Here is a 16748-nt window from a genome sequence, read left to right on the forward strand (position 1 = left end):
TCTCATCAGGTCCTAGCGATTTATTAGGATTCAAATCTTTCAGTTCCTTTTTGATCATGTCGATTGTTAGATCGAATGCTACATCTGTGTCTGTTCGTGATGGAAACTCAGGTAGTGATCCAGCAGGTTCATTCGTAAAAACACTGCAAAACTGATCCTGTAGGATGTCAGCTTTATCCTCATCGGTAAAACGAAGTGATGATTTATCATTTGGATCAAGGAGAAGAGGGGAGATTCCCGTTTTGGTCTTCATTGAGTTCCGGATATGCTTCCAAAACTTCTTAGGGCTTCTTTTTGCTTGACCACAAATTCGTTCTTCTAGTGTTCTTCTTTCTCGTCTGATCTTTCCTGTAACCTTGTTTCTCGCAGTAGCGTAAATAGCTCTATTTCTCTGTTCCGAAGTTGTACCTATTGATCTGATCCATTTGCGATGAAGGCGACGTTTTTCTTTTAAGCTTTGTTGAATATCTTGATCGATTGCAAAACTTCCCTTTTTTCCGTAGGCATGTTTCCCTTCGTACGAGGAACGTACCGATTCCTAGCTCGATAGTTTATCTCGCAACATCTTCCAGCAATCATTTACGTTTGCATTCCTGCTTTTTGATGGACACCTGTTACCCAAATCAGAGTTCTCAAGATGTCCTTTCATTGCTTCAAATCTGCCTTATTGTAGTTATAGTTTTCAATAATGCATTCTGTTTCAAGTAACATTCGAACGTAAAATGATAGAAACACTGTGATCACTTTTATGAAGTGTGGTGAAAGATAAGTTATGTTGCTAACCTGGCTTTCTTCATTTGTCAGAATCAGGTCAATAAGTGATGGCGTATCGGTACCTCTAGCTCTTGTTGGTTCATCGACGTGTTGTAAAAGAGGAGTCTCTTAAAGCTTCGAGAAATTGTTCGTCTTCCTTCGTGTCATCGTGAGGAGTTGACCAGTTTTCCCAATTGATATCTTTATAGTTGAAGTCTCCGACGATACACTTATGACTGTATTTCTTATTCATCGCTATTTCTTTTCAGAAGAAGATTAAGTGCTGTATTGTTTTTTTGCTGATGTTGGCGTGTTGGTTGGACTTCGATAAATACATCCAAAAAGCAAAGAATCCGCTCCTTTGAGTTTGATTTCCAGCAAGCATACCTCCTGAAATTCACTATTGGGTGTCACTTCGACTACATTTTTGATCGATTTATGTGTCAAAACGATGATTCCACGTCCAACATTATTTAAGGCATTTGTTTCGTAGGGTTCGGAGTAGCCTTCAATGTGGTAGTCTTGTATGAGACGTTCTTTTTTCGTTTTTTTCGAATGTTTTCGGTTTTACTTCACAAATTGCAATAATATCGGGTTGTTCTTTGAAATCACTTCATTTAGTTCTTTTTTCTTTATTTTAGTTAGTTGGTCTGCATTAGTATATAGTATGTTAAGGTTTTTCCGTTCGTTAGTTTGTTCGTCTTTCTTTTTTGTTACGTCTTTTTTTCGTGTTTGGATTATTGCCGATCTTTGGCGTTTATCTTCTTTACACCGAATCCGTTTTTTGCAAAACCCCGCACTCTCCAGACTCCATCTTTTCGGTTTGATTTCGTGCCTTAGCATCTTCTGGCCGCCTCTTTGTACTTTTTTCTTTGAGCTAGAGTTAGATCTTCGCAAATGCTCATCCCCTTATAGGCATCAATTCCTTTTAGCGCTGGGAGATTTCCAAATACATTCATTTTCTCTTCCTCACTGTTCAGAGTAACAATGAGGGGACGCTTTTTCCCGTCTACTGATTTGCCAATTCTTGAGATATACTTGATGTTAATTTTGACGTGGAGCTTTTCGATGAGTGTTTTCACCCATGCTTCATCTTTTTTGGTAGCATCCTCTGTCGTTGGATCCTCAACACCATGGATGATGATGTTCTTTGATCTTCTGATCTTATCCCTTTCTTCTGCTGCCTCCTCCTCGTGGACCTCTTTAACGGCAGTCTTGATATTGTCATTAGGCACTTGGACATTGGCAGAAGTTGCTGCAGCATACGATTTTTTACATTCCTCTTTCAATGATGTTAAGATTTCCGTTCGGAAGGTTTCTAGTTTCTTTTCCAGTTTACTCTCTACATATTCGACAGTATGAAACGCCGGGTCATTAGACAATTTCTTCTCGAGATTAGTGAGCTCTTTTTTTTTGAGATTCAATTATCTCGAGAAGGTGTTGTTCATTAGACTTCAATTTCTTAATTGTCTTTTCGTTTTCTTTAATCGTCTCATTTAATTTTGCAAGCTCGGCGGCCGTTCGCAGGGATGGTTGAGGTCCAGGTTGAGGGGAGAGGACCAAAAGATCTTTAGTTACTTTCACACAATTTTGACACACGTATTTGCATGCGTTCGCAGTTCTTCTCCCGTCTTTACAGACTGCAATCATGTAGGGTGGTAGCCTTGTACAAATGTAGTGAACTAGTCGATTACACTTCGAGCAGGTTAGACTTTCTTCGTTTTGGTCGTCAGCACAGGATGAAGGACTGCAAAGCGGATTCGGAGTATTTCTATTCCTCGTGGACGTCATGATGTATGGTTATGGTGATGTTTAAGTTGAATTGGTTAATGTTTTTGATGAATTTGAGTGGGTCTAGTAGCGATTTTTCATGATTTTTTCAGAAAAACTCAGATTTTGTTGAATTTGACTGTCGCTATCAGATGTGACCTTACTCAATTGTATTTTGTATGTTAAAGTTGATAGTTCTTATGAACGTGATTATAAAATGGTTTATTTGGTCAAATTGATGTTGTAGATTGTTCTGATGAATTCGATGTTAAAGTTGATAGTCCTTATGAACGTGATTATGAAATGGTTTATTTGGTCAAATTGATGTTGCAGATTGCTCTGATGAATTTGATGTTAAAGTTGATAGTTCTTGTGAACGTGATTATGAAATAGTTTATTTGGTCAAATTGATGTTGTAGATTGTTCTGATGAATTCGATGTTAAAGTTGACAGTCCTTATGAATGTGATTATGAAATGGTTTATTTGGTCAAATTGATGTTGCAAGTTGTTCTGATGAATTTGATGTTAAAGTTGACAGTCCTTATGAACGTGATTATAAAATTGTTTATTTGGTCAAATTGATGTTGCAGATTGTTCTGATGAATTTGATGTTAAAGTTGATAGTTCTTATGAACATGATTATAAAATGGTTTATTTGGTCAAATTGGTGTTGTAGATTGTTCTGAGGAATTCGATGATAAAGTTGATAGTCCTTATGAACGTGATTATAAAATGGTTTATTTGGTCGAATTGATGTTGCAGATTGTTCTGATGAATTTGATGTTAAAGTTGATATTTCTTATGAACGTGATTATAAAATGGTTTATTAGGTCAAATTGATGTTGTAGATTGTTCTGATGAATTTGATGTTAAAGTTGATAGTCCTTATGTACGTGATTATAAAATGGTTTAGTTGGTCAAATTAATGTCGCAGATTGTTCTGATAAATTCGAAGTTAAAGTTGATCATCTTTTTTGATGTGATTATAAAATGGTTTATTTGGTCAAATTGATGTTGCAGATTGCTCCGATGAATTCGATGTTAAAGTTGACAGTTCTTGTGAACGTGATTATAAAATGGTTTATTTGGTCAAATTGATGTTGCAGATTGTTCTGATAAATTCGAAGTTAAAGTTGCTCATCTTTTTTGATGTGATTATGAAAGGTTTAATTTAGTCAAATTGATAACGAAGTTTATGGTCGTTGCAAATAGTTGTTAAAATGTTGATTTAATCTGTTTGAAAATCTAGTTAAAAGTTCTGGTGGATCTAAAGATGGAATTGATGGTTTTAAAATTGGTCAATTTAATATTGAAGTTTTCATAATTTTGTATTTGCTGGTATTATCAGTTCAATTTGATTTTGAAAGATTATGAGAATTGTAGTGGATTCTCGTGATAAAGTGACTCCTTGTACTAACTAATTGTTCATGTTTTGATACTGACAGTACTTGATTGTGCCGAATAATGTTGATCTTTCTAATGAAAATGGCGTTGTAGTTGAGCACTTTGATGAATCTCGGTAGTTGAGTTAAATATTAATGTTGGTAAACAACAATTACGATTGCTAATATTGAGATAAAGCTCTGATGAATAAGTAAGTAAAAGTAAGTCTGCGACCGCAGTCGGAGGCGACCCGAAGGCTCCTCTTCCGATAGCTGTCTACCCACAGGTAGGCGAAAGCTCCTATCTTTCTCCCATGATTGCTCCATTCACCCTTGATCCTTCTCTTAATTACTGAACATTAATTAGAGGAGGCATAAAGTATCATTTACTGCAAAGTACGAAGTCTTTGGTATTTTGGTGGCCAGGGATTGAACCAAATACGTTGCACATCGTAGCAGACTCTTGGTGGGATTGATTGAATTGGCAACTGAAATTTGTGATCTGAAAACTCTATAGCTTTCTTCTCTTTTTCTTCTTCATTGTGAAATGGATCTTGGCAGACCAAAATATGAAATTTCAACACGTTTCAAAACCCAAATTAAGAGTACTTATTTTTTCAAGGAAAATAGTATATACTGTCCGTTCATTTTGGACTAATGGACATGTTTGAGGGAAACCATATTCCCTAAGGGAAATAGATACGGGAAGCAGTTAGGTAAAAGTTGCTTTTGGTGTTCTAGCTCATTTTTTAAAAATTTGCTCAGACTTCCCCTGATATTATACCATATTTATGCTTATTGGTTCAACGTTTGACATGAAAGGGCAAATCGGTTCAAAAACGACCATACGTGCAGCCCAAAATTAGGCCTTTGAAATTGGACCCTTACAGTGCAGAGAAAATTTTGCAAATTTTTTTTGACGATTTTCAGGCAAAACATGGTCAGATTTTCGAGATTTTACACCCTTAGAGTGAAATTTTTCTCATCTTTGCTGATTTCGACCCTTACAGTGCTCTTTGGGAAGCTTGGAAAAGGGCCGCACGTATGGTAGGTCATTTACCTTGAATGCCCCCGGTTAGATTATCTAAAAGGCTTTTACTTTATGATATAGGTAAAAATGGTTAATTTGAGCCCTCGAGCCTTAGCAGCCTTGTTGTTTGAAAAGAACAATGTGCAAGGTTTGATCATTAAAATTTGATCAGTATTTTCACACAAGTTTAACGAAAAAGTCATATAGAATGAGAAACGCTGTAAGATGCAAAGATAATCTGCGATGAGACCCAGTTGTGATTTAAAAAGCTAAAGCTTTGTTAAAGAATTTGCTACAAACAGTTTCATCCGTCCAACAAAGTTAAAAGAATCAAAGACGCCGAATACAGTCATCACACAGTGGGTTTAGAAATTACATGAAAAATACCTTTAGCTTAGAAGAATTTACAGATGTCGACAGCCTTTAAAACTGAAATCATTATACTTTGAATATTTATAGAATGCCAACACAATTTCTTGTCCCCAAACTCACGTCTTTCTTTAAGCACCTACCCATTTACTCACTCAAACAAATTTGTGTTCCTTTTGAGAGTTGAAAATCTAAATTTTTTGACCGGTAAAAAAACTAGAAAAATGAGGCAACCGTCTGAAATATGCCATTGACAAATTATAGATCGAAAAATCAATCCCCTAAAGTTTATGAAATATCGAATTAACAGGTCTTACCATGATTTCATAATATTGAATACGAAATATTGAATTAACAAATCATCTCCAGATTTCAAAATAATCCGTGGCGTGGCCCTGGAATTCATCAGTCTCAAGAAACCTTTTCGTAAATTGAACGACTTTTTTTTTCAACAACAGAAAAATTCCATTGGTAATATTCTTGCATCATGAATGGACCCTAATTTCTGAAACATCTAAAGAGCCCCTATCATAAATTTGCTATCATTATACAAACCCATTGCGTAGTAGTAGCAATAAACACGAAAAAATACAAAAAAAATAGAGGCCTCTCAGAGAACCTACCTACATAAGGCTTAATACTTGTTTTAAACCAGCACAAAATTATAAAATCCACTTAGTGGTCAGTAGTATTTCCTCTACACCATCTTATTTTATTTCCTAATCAACTTAACATTCCATGAAATGTTCAAAAGAAATTTTTTGATACATCAAAAACGAGACTGAGATTTCTCATTTCATTTGAAAAGAAAACTGAAAAATTAAAATTAATCGATCTACAGTAAAGACTACATGTCTAGGAAAGATAAAAATACTCATGGCATGAACCCCCCCCCCAGCCCGCAGGGGGGGGGGCCTACAACCAAAATCGTCATGAAAAAAGCTGGGGGCTGGTTTTTTTTTGAATTTCAGGGGGTACCTATGATCTCTGGGGGTATCTAACTTTTATGCAGTAAGGTCTAGGGGCTTGGGAACTATATTTTATCTTGCTTTTATCATCTATCATTATTCTTTTTAATTGTAAAAATATACGATTTTTTCATTTCTTGACATATACTCAAGTCACAGGGGGTACCAATCACAGGGGGTACCTATTAACGTCTGTTGTTTGGGGGTACCTAAAATACAGGGGGTACCTATTTTCTTAGGGGGTACCTAAACCCCTGGTCCATGCCATGATTATGAAAACACTAGCTGTATTGGGACCTGCACATTCACAGATTCTAACATCAGCGTGGACCCGGGGGAATTAGGGTTGCGAGCTGACTGAATTAGGGTGCCGCCCGACTTTCGACCCTCGGACCCTTACCGGGACTAAGAAGGAGAAAACAAAGGTACATTTTGTGAAATTGACGACCCTTATTGGGAAATTTGACCAATTTTGACCAAATTTCGATCTTGCCGGGAGTAAAAAGTTGAAATGTTCCTATTTCTCCGACCCTTAGCGGGACTTTGGAAATCCATTTTACCCTCCAATTGCCTAAGTACCCCCCCCCCCGGGGCGTGACCTCTTTAGTTACAATGATATGCGAGATACAATAATCAGGTACGAAAAATGAGTTCAATGACCAAAGTGGAAAAAATGATGAGTTTCCATCAAATTCTCAAATAAATCAAAGTTTTAGTTTACACGATTTTTTTAATAAGAACAAACTAACTTAAGGGAACTTATTTTGGCGGGAACTAATTTTGGCGAATTTGGCGAATTTAGGCAAAATTCGCCAAAATTAGTTCCCGCCAAAATTAAATATTTTGCTCACTCGCCAAAATAAGTTCCCGCTAAAATTAAATTTTTTTAAGATTTTCGCCGCTCGCCAAAATTAGTTCCCGCCAAAATTAGTTCCCGCCAAAATTAGTTCCCTTAAGGTATATAAAAACATAAGGGTCGCTGGAAAAAGGAAAAGGATATTGAAAGGTTATGGTAAGTATTTGAAGTTTTGTGTTAGTTAGGTCGAAATTTTGCATTTTGCCAGACTTAAGAAAAACAACGAATAATAAAGTTGGCTCAAAACGTCAATGCAACGTACATTTTATGTCCATAAAGTCTTTAACAGATTGCAGGTCAAAACAACTTCAATCCACAGCCCATAATATCCAAAAGGCGTTGCAGGATTATATATAACAATCCGCGTTAATCGATCTCGTACCCAGGGCCAATTGTACAACTTTTTGATTTTACTGAAGGACGCTGTGAACGCTATCTGATTTGGGCTATTCCAGAAATAGTCTACCTATATACCTTATACCTAAACAGTCGCTTCATTTTCTATCTTTTACAAATTTACTGCTTCAACATTTTACGTTTTCCAGAAATAGTCTGTATCCCCCATGTTGAGGAAGTGTGACATCCAGGGTGGTCTGGAAAATAAAAAATCTAGGGGGGTCACCTTTCTTAAAAGAGACCTTCTCAACATATGGGGTACAAGTTTTTTCTGGAATAGTCCATTATCAAAAAGTGCGCTAAGGGACTGGATACAAGTTTGGAGGGTTAGTAATAAAACGAAAAACGAGTTATTCCACTTACAGTTTTGACTCTTCTTTTCTTCTTCAATTTCTTCTTCTTTTTCTTCTTAATTGTGGACGATTTACGATTGATCAATTTGATGATGTCACTTTCATCGGACGAGTCGCCGTCATTCTCATCGCGATGACGTATTGTTTTTCCCATGGCAACAATATAATCAACAAATCAAAATAAACCAAGTAACACCAATTTAGTCTGCAAGCAAATGATTGGTCCAGACAAACAAAATCAAAACAAAACAAAAAGTTCCTTTGAAAATTATGGAAAGTGATTTCTATTGTTAAAGATTGTTCATTTTGAGCACGTTCATTGTTTTCCAATTTTACGATACCATTGTTGATGTTTTATGATGCTTTCTTTTTCTTCTTCTTCTTCTTCTTATCGTCCTACGATGTCATCATTTATGGTTCCCTGTGAAAAAAAAAAAAATTTATATTACCTTATAAATTACTTCGAATAAACGAAGAAACTCTCTTTTAAACGTCCCCCTCGAATTAAGCTCTTCCTTTGAGGAAAGACTTTTAATAAGCGCCTCCTCGAATAAAACCCTCCCCTCTAGGAGGGGTGTTTATTTTTCTACAACTCCAAGGTAACATATTTGTACTGGGACAACGACAAAAAGGCAAAATGAGGTTCCCATTCCATTTTATTAAAGTGACCTTTGTTACAAATTATTTAATAAACGCCCTTTCTTTTTAAACCGCCCTCCCCCCCTCGAATAAACACCCCTTTCGAAAACCAAAAAATTTATAAAACGCCCCGCGTTTATTAAAGTAATACAGGATAGTTTCTTTGGGAATATCACTGATTGATGTTTTTGAACGACAGCAGGCACAAACATCAAAACAATGTCCATCATAACATCTATAGCACCCATTTAAAAGTTTTTCAGGTTTAGTACACAATTTCAACCTTTATAGCAGCAGACATTCGAATTTCAAGGCACTTCTAAATCGAAATTTGTTATTCTAGATAGACAGAATTTACTTATAGTTGCCAAACCTGAAAAAATTTCATTACGTTAAATAAACATGAAACCGACGTAGTATGCCAGTTGACTTTTTCAATTTTCATGATGAAAATATGCGAATAAACTGTACCTATACTTGACACATGAGCTAAACAACCCCAGTCTGAAACAAACTCGTACCCAGTCGCTTTTTTTAGATTCTGATTATAATTTACTTTATCTTATTAATAATCAGGATTTACCCTGGGTACGACCAGCAGGAGTAAACCCGAAGAAAGATAATTTGGCAAACATTCATGAGTAATAACTATGAGTAAAACCTCGTTGTGTACAATATAACCAAAAAATTATTGATGAAAAACATGGTACAACATTACGAAGCAAGACTTTGACTAGCCCGGGGTCCACTTAAAGTTTTTTTATAGACTAGATGGCGCGATTAATGGTCCGGTAGTATTATGCTTTTGCTTTGGCAACCTCGTCAAATACTCCTAGTTTACTTCACTGGACTCAGCGTCATCAAAAATTATTAGAAAGCAAAGTTCAGCCAGAAGTAGACTCTAGTCTAGATCTTTACAAGAAAGACCAACATATGGCCATTCTGCAAGCTTAAAAACAAGTCTAATTCCATCAAAAGCAAAGAGGTATCAAATCCTGCCAGAGATTAAAATGATTGTTTCATACTTTTTAGGAAAAGCTCAAAAAGTCATATACCTTGGCTAGAAACTTTTACCCAAAGAGAATCCCCAAAAAATCAAACACTTGATACCAGAAGATTCCAAAACTAAACCAGTATGCAAAATAATCTCAAAAATAGGAAATATCACATATCACATTATGATTTAAAAAAAAGAAAAAAATAATTTTTTTAAAAAAGAGTTGTAAATGATACTGTATTGCATTTGAATTAATTCAAACTGTTACCCATTTATACATTATTAAATAATTTCATGTATCAATTCTTTGAAAGCAGTGGTATTCTCTATTCAGTATAAATGACTGAGTAGCTATACAAACAGTACAGAATTAGAAAACAAATTTGTTCCTTCAAAAGTGAGAACTAAGAAAGAAAAACCGAGTCAATTCTTTAAAAAAAAATTCTTTGAGCTGAGAGAAGTATTAGCACTGATCCTGTTTTTAGAAAATAATATTTCTTGTTAAAACCCTATCTTAAACTACACGTTCTTTTCATATAAAGAACAAATTATATAAGAACATAAGGCGTTGAGGCAAAAGATAAAACATAGAAATAAGAATATTCTAAGAACATTTTTAAGGTTTTGCAGACTCTAAAACCGGTGTTGTTGTTTTAGGAAATTAGACTAGACAAACAATACTGAGAACAAAAAGACTCAAAGAACATCAATTTTGGTTTTAAGAATATCCTAAGGATTCAAAACCTTTCGAAGTGTTCTTATGAAAACGAACGTGTATTGTTCTAAATGTCTGTAAAAAAAGACTCGAAATAGTGTGAGTAAGGAATAACTAACTTTCTGAAGAGGCTTAGTACCTTAATCATTCACTCTCGCACTCATATGTTAGAACTACAGCTAAGCAATACTTAAGTAGCCCTAGACCTGTCAAAAAACCTATAAAATAATATTTCGCTGTGTTAGAATTTATACACGTTTTTTATAAGAACAAACTATATAAGAACATAAGGCTTCGATGACCAAAAAGTTAAGAAAAAGTTAAGAACATTTTAGGGCTTTACGAACTTTGAAACACGGAAATATTCACAAAATGGTGAAAATAAGAACATCTTCGGAATATCTTTAGCCTTCAAAATCAGAAGGTGAAGAACAATTTTGGATGTTCTTATTAAAGAAACGGGTAGATTTTTGAATGATTATTTTCTTTTTTGCTTGTGGATGGGTGAGTCACCATAATAAATACATGCTAATTGATAATATGAGGTACTTGTAGCTTTCTTTTTAAAAAGTATTTTCGGACATCCCTGTGTCACAATCCCGATAGTACCCCTGCCTCACTGAAAAATTTGGCAAAATTTCGTCCCGGTTTGAAAAAATACCCTCAAATTTCAGCCCTACTGGGAAATCGACTTTGATTTCGTCCCCATTTAAAATTCAATAGAAAAATTGCACTCCAAACTCTTCATTTTGAGCTAGGAACAATATAATAGCATACCGTCGCGAATCTAAAAATAGACATTGATTTTTATGTTTGACTGAAATTCAATCCCATCACCCTTTGCGTTTATTACGCTTGCACGCAAATTACACTCAATTACAAAGAAAAAGTAATAACTTTCACGACTTTTGAATTAAGACGAAAAGGATTGTGGGATTGAATTTCGGTCAAATGAGAGAAGTAATAATCATGACGTTTGCACGACGAAGCGCTATTGTAATCTCTTTTGGGATTTTGATGAAAATTTTCATCCCCACTGTGGGAAAAGGAGTGTTTTAGGTGTGAGATTTCAGTAAACAGTGGAACACGCAACCACTCTGGCTCAATTTCAATATAACTTAAGACAGAAATATTGTAAAAAAACTGGACTTCCATCCCCAAAGCATCCTTAGGTATTCACTCCCTATTCACGAAAATTTTTACAAAATTCTATAATCCAGCGAACGTTGTGCAAAGATAGTGCATCCGGCTACAAGGCACAAGGTTATGGGTTCAATCACTGGCCGGTTATATTAATTCTACATATGCTTTGTATAGTACAAAAATGGTACTTATAACATCTCTGCTTGATGCTCAGCAATTATAAGAGGATGATTAAGGGTAAGTGGAGTAATCAAGCGTCCTCCCTTACCTTCGGGTTGACAGATTGGGTCGCCTCCGACTGCTATCGCAGATTTATTTATACATCACCAAGAAAGCCCAAAAAATTCATTCGGAGAAAATACTATATGATATTCTAACATAACGAAATTCTGGAGTGAACTTGTTGTAGATATTTTATCTCATTTTACTGGTTTTATATTTTTAGCTGATGATGATTCGTATAGAATCGAAATATATTCTAAAATAAAACAAAATACATTGTTGGTTCCATGATTTGGATACACAACGAAATATTATTTTATTACCTTTTTTGACATTAACACATCACCTTAAACGGAAGAAACGGAAAATATCATAGTTTCACTAAATTTTATCTTAGTATCCACAAGGTAGAAAAAATCTAAGGACTTCGAAAATTTTTTTTACAAAATTGTTACACTTACTTAACCACAAGAAAATCGAAAAAAACCCTTGAAAAAATGTTAAGAAAGAAATTTATTTTTCGTTAAACTAGAGATTTATTTTTCCATTTCCAAGATGGATTAATCGTAAAATAGACGTCATTTAGAAATCAAAAAAAAGGAAGAAATTTTTGTTACATTTTTTTTCTAATTTTTTTGGGTGAAAGTTCAAAGACAGATTAATTCAAAAACGTTTAAGAATAACACGAATTCTTCCTAAGAATAATTTAATGGAAACTTTTAAGCCACTGAAACATGTTCTATGATGAAAAGGGTAGCCTACCAAATCTCAAAAAAAAACTTTTTGAGCCCATTGATTTAGAGATGACTTTTAAAAATATTTAAATACATAGTCTTTAGATTTCAATTTCATTCAAGCGGATGCTTCAAAGAGGTTCTTCTTTCTAAAGGGATAATCTGGAGTTTTTATAAGCTCTTATTTGATTTGGTTGGTCGTTAAGATGTAATAAAAAGAATCTTATTACTTTTTCTCTATCACTTTAAATTACCAATTAGTGAAGTATCTTGTAAAAACTCCAAGTCATCTCTTTCTAAATGATTAACCTGAACATATTTACATAGTTTATGAGGTGGTACAAATTTTCTAGGAAAAAGAACTGGGAATATTTATTTCAACCTAGGAAATAAGTAATCCGAGAGTACTTCTTCCAGGAATATTTATTTTCTATCCATTATCAATACCCTTTCAGAGTTTTTTTAATATTTCCATAAACTTACCAAACAAAATGTGTGGTGTGTGAGATCCTACTAAGATGTCTAGGGATGAAAAAAGGTAGTTTTTCGACAACATGCAGCAGCTAAACTCCATACCACTGTTTCAATAGTACACCCTTCTGGTATTTTACATGAGATGCTCTAACAGCCAAATGATTTGCGAGTTATCAGGCATGTCCAAAGTTCGAGAATCGACACTGTGAAAGACTGAATTTCAAAGATTTTGTGTCATTTTTAGCGTTTTTACTACGCTATCAGAGCTTTTAGTATTTTTCCAATTTTCAGCCAAAGCTCAACTTCCAAAACCTCAAAACTCTCAAACGTCCAATCTTGAGATAATTTTTGATCCTGTTAGGGGGTCGATTCTTTTATATGCGCAATAATGGGACCCTGGCATAGACTCAATTGGTGTTTTATGGCTTTTGTACCCCTGTAAATGACTTTCGAGGATGTAAAAAAGGAACCCTTATGACTCGCACAAATTTTGCCTAAGTACCCCTCCTTTTTTCCACATAAAATTCCAAATATTTCTTCATACCCCATGTACACACTCTTTACCATCCATAACTTTATCAATAAAACATCAGAAAAAATAAATGAAATCATAAGAATTATATAGTTGAATTTTATACGTATGAGAACAGAACTTGGACATAAAAGTCAAGTACTTCTTAAGTAGGAGGGCTACGCTAAGTGGCTTGTGAAGTTTAATATGTAACATTCAAACATTTAAGAAGACATTAAGTCAACTCGATGAAAATTGATGAAAACTTGAATAACTGTATGTAAGAATTAAAATGTGAGACAAAGGATGAGAGATTTGGGTTAAAGGACATCATTTATTGTATTTCCCATTGTATCATACCATATTCTGGATATGTGACAAATAAATACAATATTCAATCTTCGAGGAGATCAATTTGAAATTTTCTCCAACAAGTTATAACAACGCACAAAAAGTCTTTTCAAGGGACCCTTCTAATGGAAAGGATCTTTAAAGAGACCTTTTTACCCCCTTGTTAAAAGAATACTCTTATGCTTTTCATATTCAAGGTGATTTTTTCATCTTCACACCGAGAAAAAAAATGAATTGTATCTTCAAAAACGACCCCTAACTGTTATGGAAGAACCTTTTTATTCCAAATTTCTTTCCCATTTAGTAAAAAGAAATAGCAAGCAATAAAAAAGAAATTGTAAAAAAATATAAAAAATTTAGTCCAGCCCATTATTGAACCAAAACAGTATTTTTGTATGAAAGAAAACGCAATTAATATGAAAAAAATATTTTGGAAATAATTTTCTTCATCTTGAACGTATTTTGTCTATATACCACTTAACCCAAAAGAAATGTAAATTTCCCTTTATTTCAAACAGAAAATGCAAAGTTTCATAAAAAAATATTTTCTTTAAGGGAGGATCAGAGGGCGGATAGATCCCAACGAAAAAATAAATAAATGATAACTTTAAGAATCACTTGCACACGTCGAAAGTTTCCAGTATAATTAGACTTTTCTTTCTGACTGACATCGCTCTACTTATGTATCGAACACTGTAAAAGACTGAAGAATTAGTTAGAGTATTATTAGTAGAAACATTTTGAGATATTTTTCAGCCCCTTTTATCGTGCAGTGCGGTTGACGTGTATTTTCTTAGCACTTCTCTCTATGCAAAAAGGCTTTCAGAAGATGAAGGGAATTGAGAATCTAAAAAAATATACAATATGAAAAGGATTCTAAAAAAAAATAAAATTACTGTAAAACAAGGGATTTGCGGTATATCCTTAGATAGGGACAGTGGGAATCTCGTTAATCCATTCATGCGCGTCACTAATTAGATGACGAGGCATTTGGCTACCTTATCTATTCTTTTCACTCATTTAAAAAAAATATTTTGCCTTTAAATCTTAATTTTCTTTTTTGAAGAACCGTTTCACTCTCTTATTTAAAGTGCTACCCAACTTCTGATTTCCTAACCACCTTTCTTAAGCCTTCGTGCCTCTTTTGAGCCCCCCTCCCCCGCCAAAAAACCACACTGCCTACACGCTTTTTTATAAGAATGTTGTAAATCCATTTTATCATGGATATTCTTAACTTTTTGGGGGAAATCATCCTAAAATATTCTTACAGGAATATTACAGGAATATACAAATGTTCTTAGGTTAGGATCCTAATTCAGACTAGATTTAACATACATACACGTCTCAAGCATAAAATGGCATTTTTGACAATTTATAATTGAAAATGCTCTGAAATGGCATTCTTAACTTAAGTAGCAAAAATCCATGATGGTGATATTCTTAGCATTATTCTTAATTTTTTGACCATTTCATATGGACATTCTTAAAAAGTGTATTCTTATAAAAAAAGCGTGTAGTATCATAATTAAGATATTTCCAAACTTAATATTTTAGTGATTTTTTTCAGAAATCGATGAAAAAGTACATGCAGATAATACTGTTAAAATTCCAAGCTAACAACTTCAAAATTAATCATTTAAACTGACAGGAAAGTTGTCATTTCAAATTTAGTTTAGTTCTTATAATTTTAATTTGGCTAACAAGTATTACTTCCTCAAAATTTCTTCCCCTATGTCCAAAATTAGTTCAGAGTGTTTTATTGGGCCAAGATTCAAAGATGTCTAACAACAAAAGCTTGTTGTGAAGGAAAATACGAGAGGAATTCCCAAAACTATCTACCAAGAATAAAATGGCAGAATTGATGTTTTTATAGAGCTACGAATCAGAGATAGAACATCAATTAACTGAAAAGACAATGTGGTAAACATTCCAGCCACGGCTTTCTTACACTAAACTCAGTTAAAACTCTACCCTTTCAACCTAAGCTAGAGCGCTTCTAAATTGTTTAAGTGGCTGTAAGGTTTCGTTGGAATTTACCTTTTTTCTCGAATATTATGACCTTGATTGTAGTATTCAAATTTCCATTTAGCTCCTAATGTCCCTGTAAAGTGGTCAACAAAAAAGTAAAAAAAGATCAAAAGAAAAGATTCCAAACCTTTCTATCGCCAGTCAGTAGTCTTCACCTGCACAAACCTCTTTCTTGATTTAGGATTTTCGACCTTCTGCAGCATGACATGGTTAGCCATAACCAGAGTTGATTCACCATAAACGGCAGTGGTGGAAGACTCTTATAATCTTTACAATCTTTGTTTCACTTTATCATTATTTTTTACTGCTTCACTATAAAGTAAATTATTGAAATCGATTAAAGAAAATTATAAAAAAAGCAAAGAAAGCATTATGAATTTGAAAGTTTAAAGGTTTTGTTTTTAAATAAGAGTGATATCGTTTGCTTCCTCATCAATTTTAATTTACAAGCTTTTTCGCATTGGATTGACACGGATGTGGAGCAAGATTGGTCAGTAAAAGGAAAAGAAAAACAATTTTTTGCTTATATCAGCATAATATAACAATCAGACAGACACTGCCCTGATATGAAATATGTGTCTGATATGAAACGGGAACAATTATGTAAAAATAAAACCTTTAACACACATAGATAGACATAAAACGCACGAGAATGTAATAGATGATACAAATAAAGACGGTTTATAGAGAATTATAAAAGTGAAATAGGAATTTAGGGCAGTTAAGTATGGTAGAAAATGGCTAATAACTAACATTTTTCCGACAAATTGCAAAACTCCTCTTTTAAAAAAAAACGCCACTAAATTCAAATTTTTTAACTGATTTAGTTCTCAACTGCATTTTCAACAATCCCATCACGAGCAAAATTTAAGTTGATTTAAGTTTGAGGTAAATGCTATACAGCTATTAGCAACATACTTTCTACAAGTTGAAAAACGGAGAAACATTTTCGGTTTTATTACCTGAAAAATAGAGTCATAAATTAATCCCTGTTATCTATACAGATTATATTCATAAGATCTCATATCATAAATCCCGTACAAAAATTACAAAAAA

At 34.0% G+C, this 16748-nt stretch overlaps 1 protein-coding gene across 4 annotated transcripts in view; it reads right to left on the reverse strand.

Annotated features, from left to right (window-relative positions):
* The window catches only part of LOC136802644 (uncharacterized), a 55623-nt gene extending 39657 nt beyond the window's left edge, over nucleotides 1-15966 (reverse strand). The window contains exons 1-2 of one of the 4 annotated variants that reach the window (XM_067059398.1): nucleotides 15820-15966; nucleotides 7889-8299 (exon numbers count right to left, since the gene is read on the reverse strand). In XM_067059398.1, coding sequence (XP_066915499.1) covers nucleotides 7889-8032 — 144 coding nt within the window. In that variant the 5' untranslated portion in view covers nucleotides 8033-8299; nucleotides 15820-15966. The remainder of the gene's footprint in view (nucleotides 1-7888; nucleotides 8300-15819) is intronic. The other 3 variants (XM_067059400.1, XM_067059401.1, XM_067059402.1) reach the window with 3 other exon arrangements.
* Nucleotides 15967-16748: the final 782 nt, after the last annotated feature.

This window comes from Clytia hemisphaerica, unplaced genomic scaffold, assembly GCF_902728285.1.
Source record: "Clytia hemisphaerica strain Z4C2 unplaced genomic scaffold, Clytia hemisphaerica genome assembly, whole genome shotgun sequence".
Lineage (NCBI taxonomy): Eukaryota > Metazoa > Cnidaria > Hydrozoa > Leptothecata > Clytiidae > Clytia > Clytia hemisphaerica.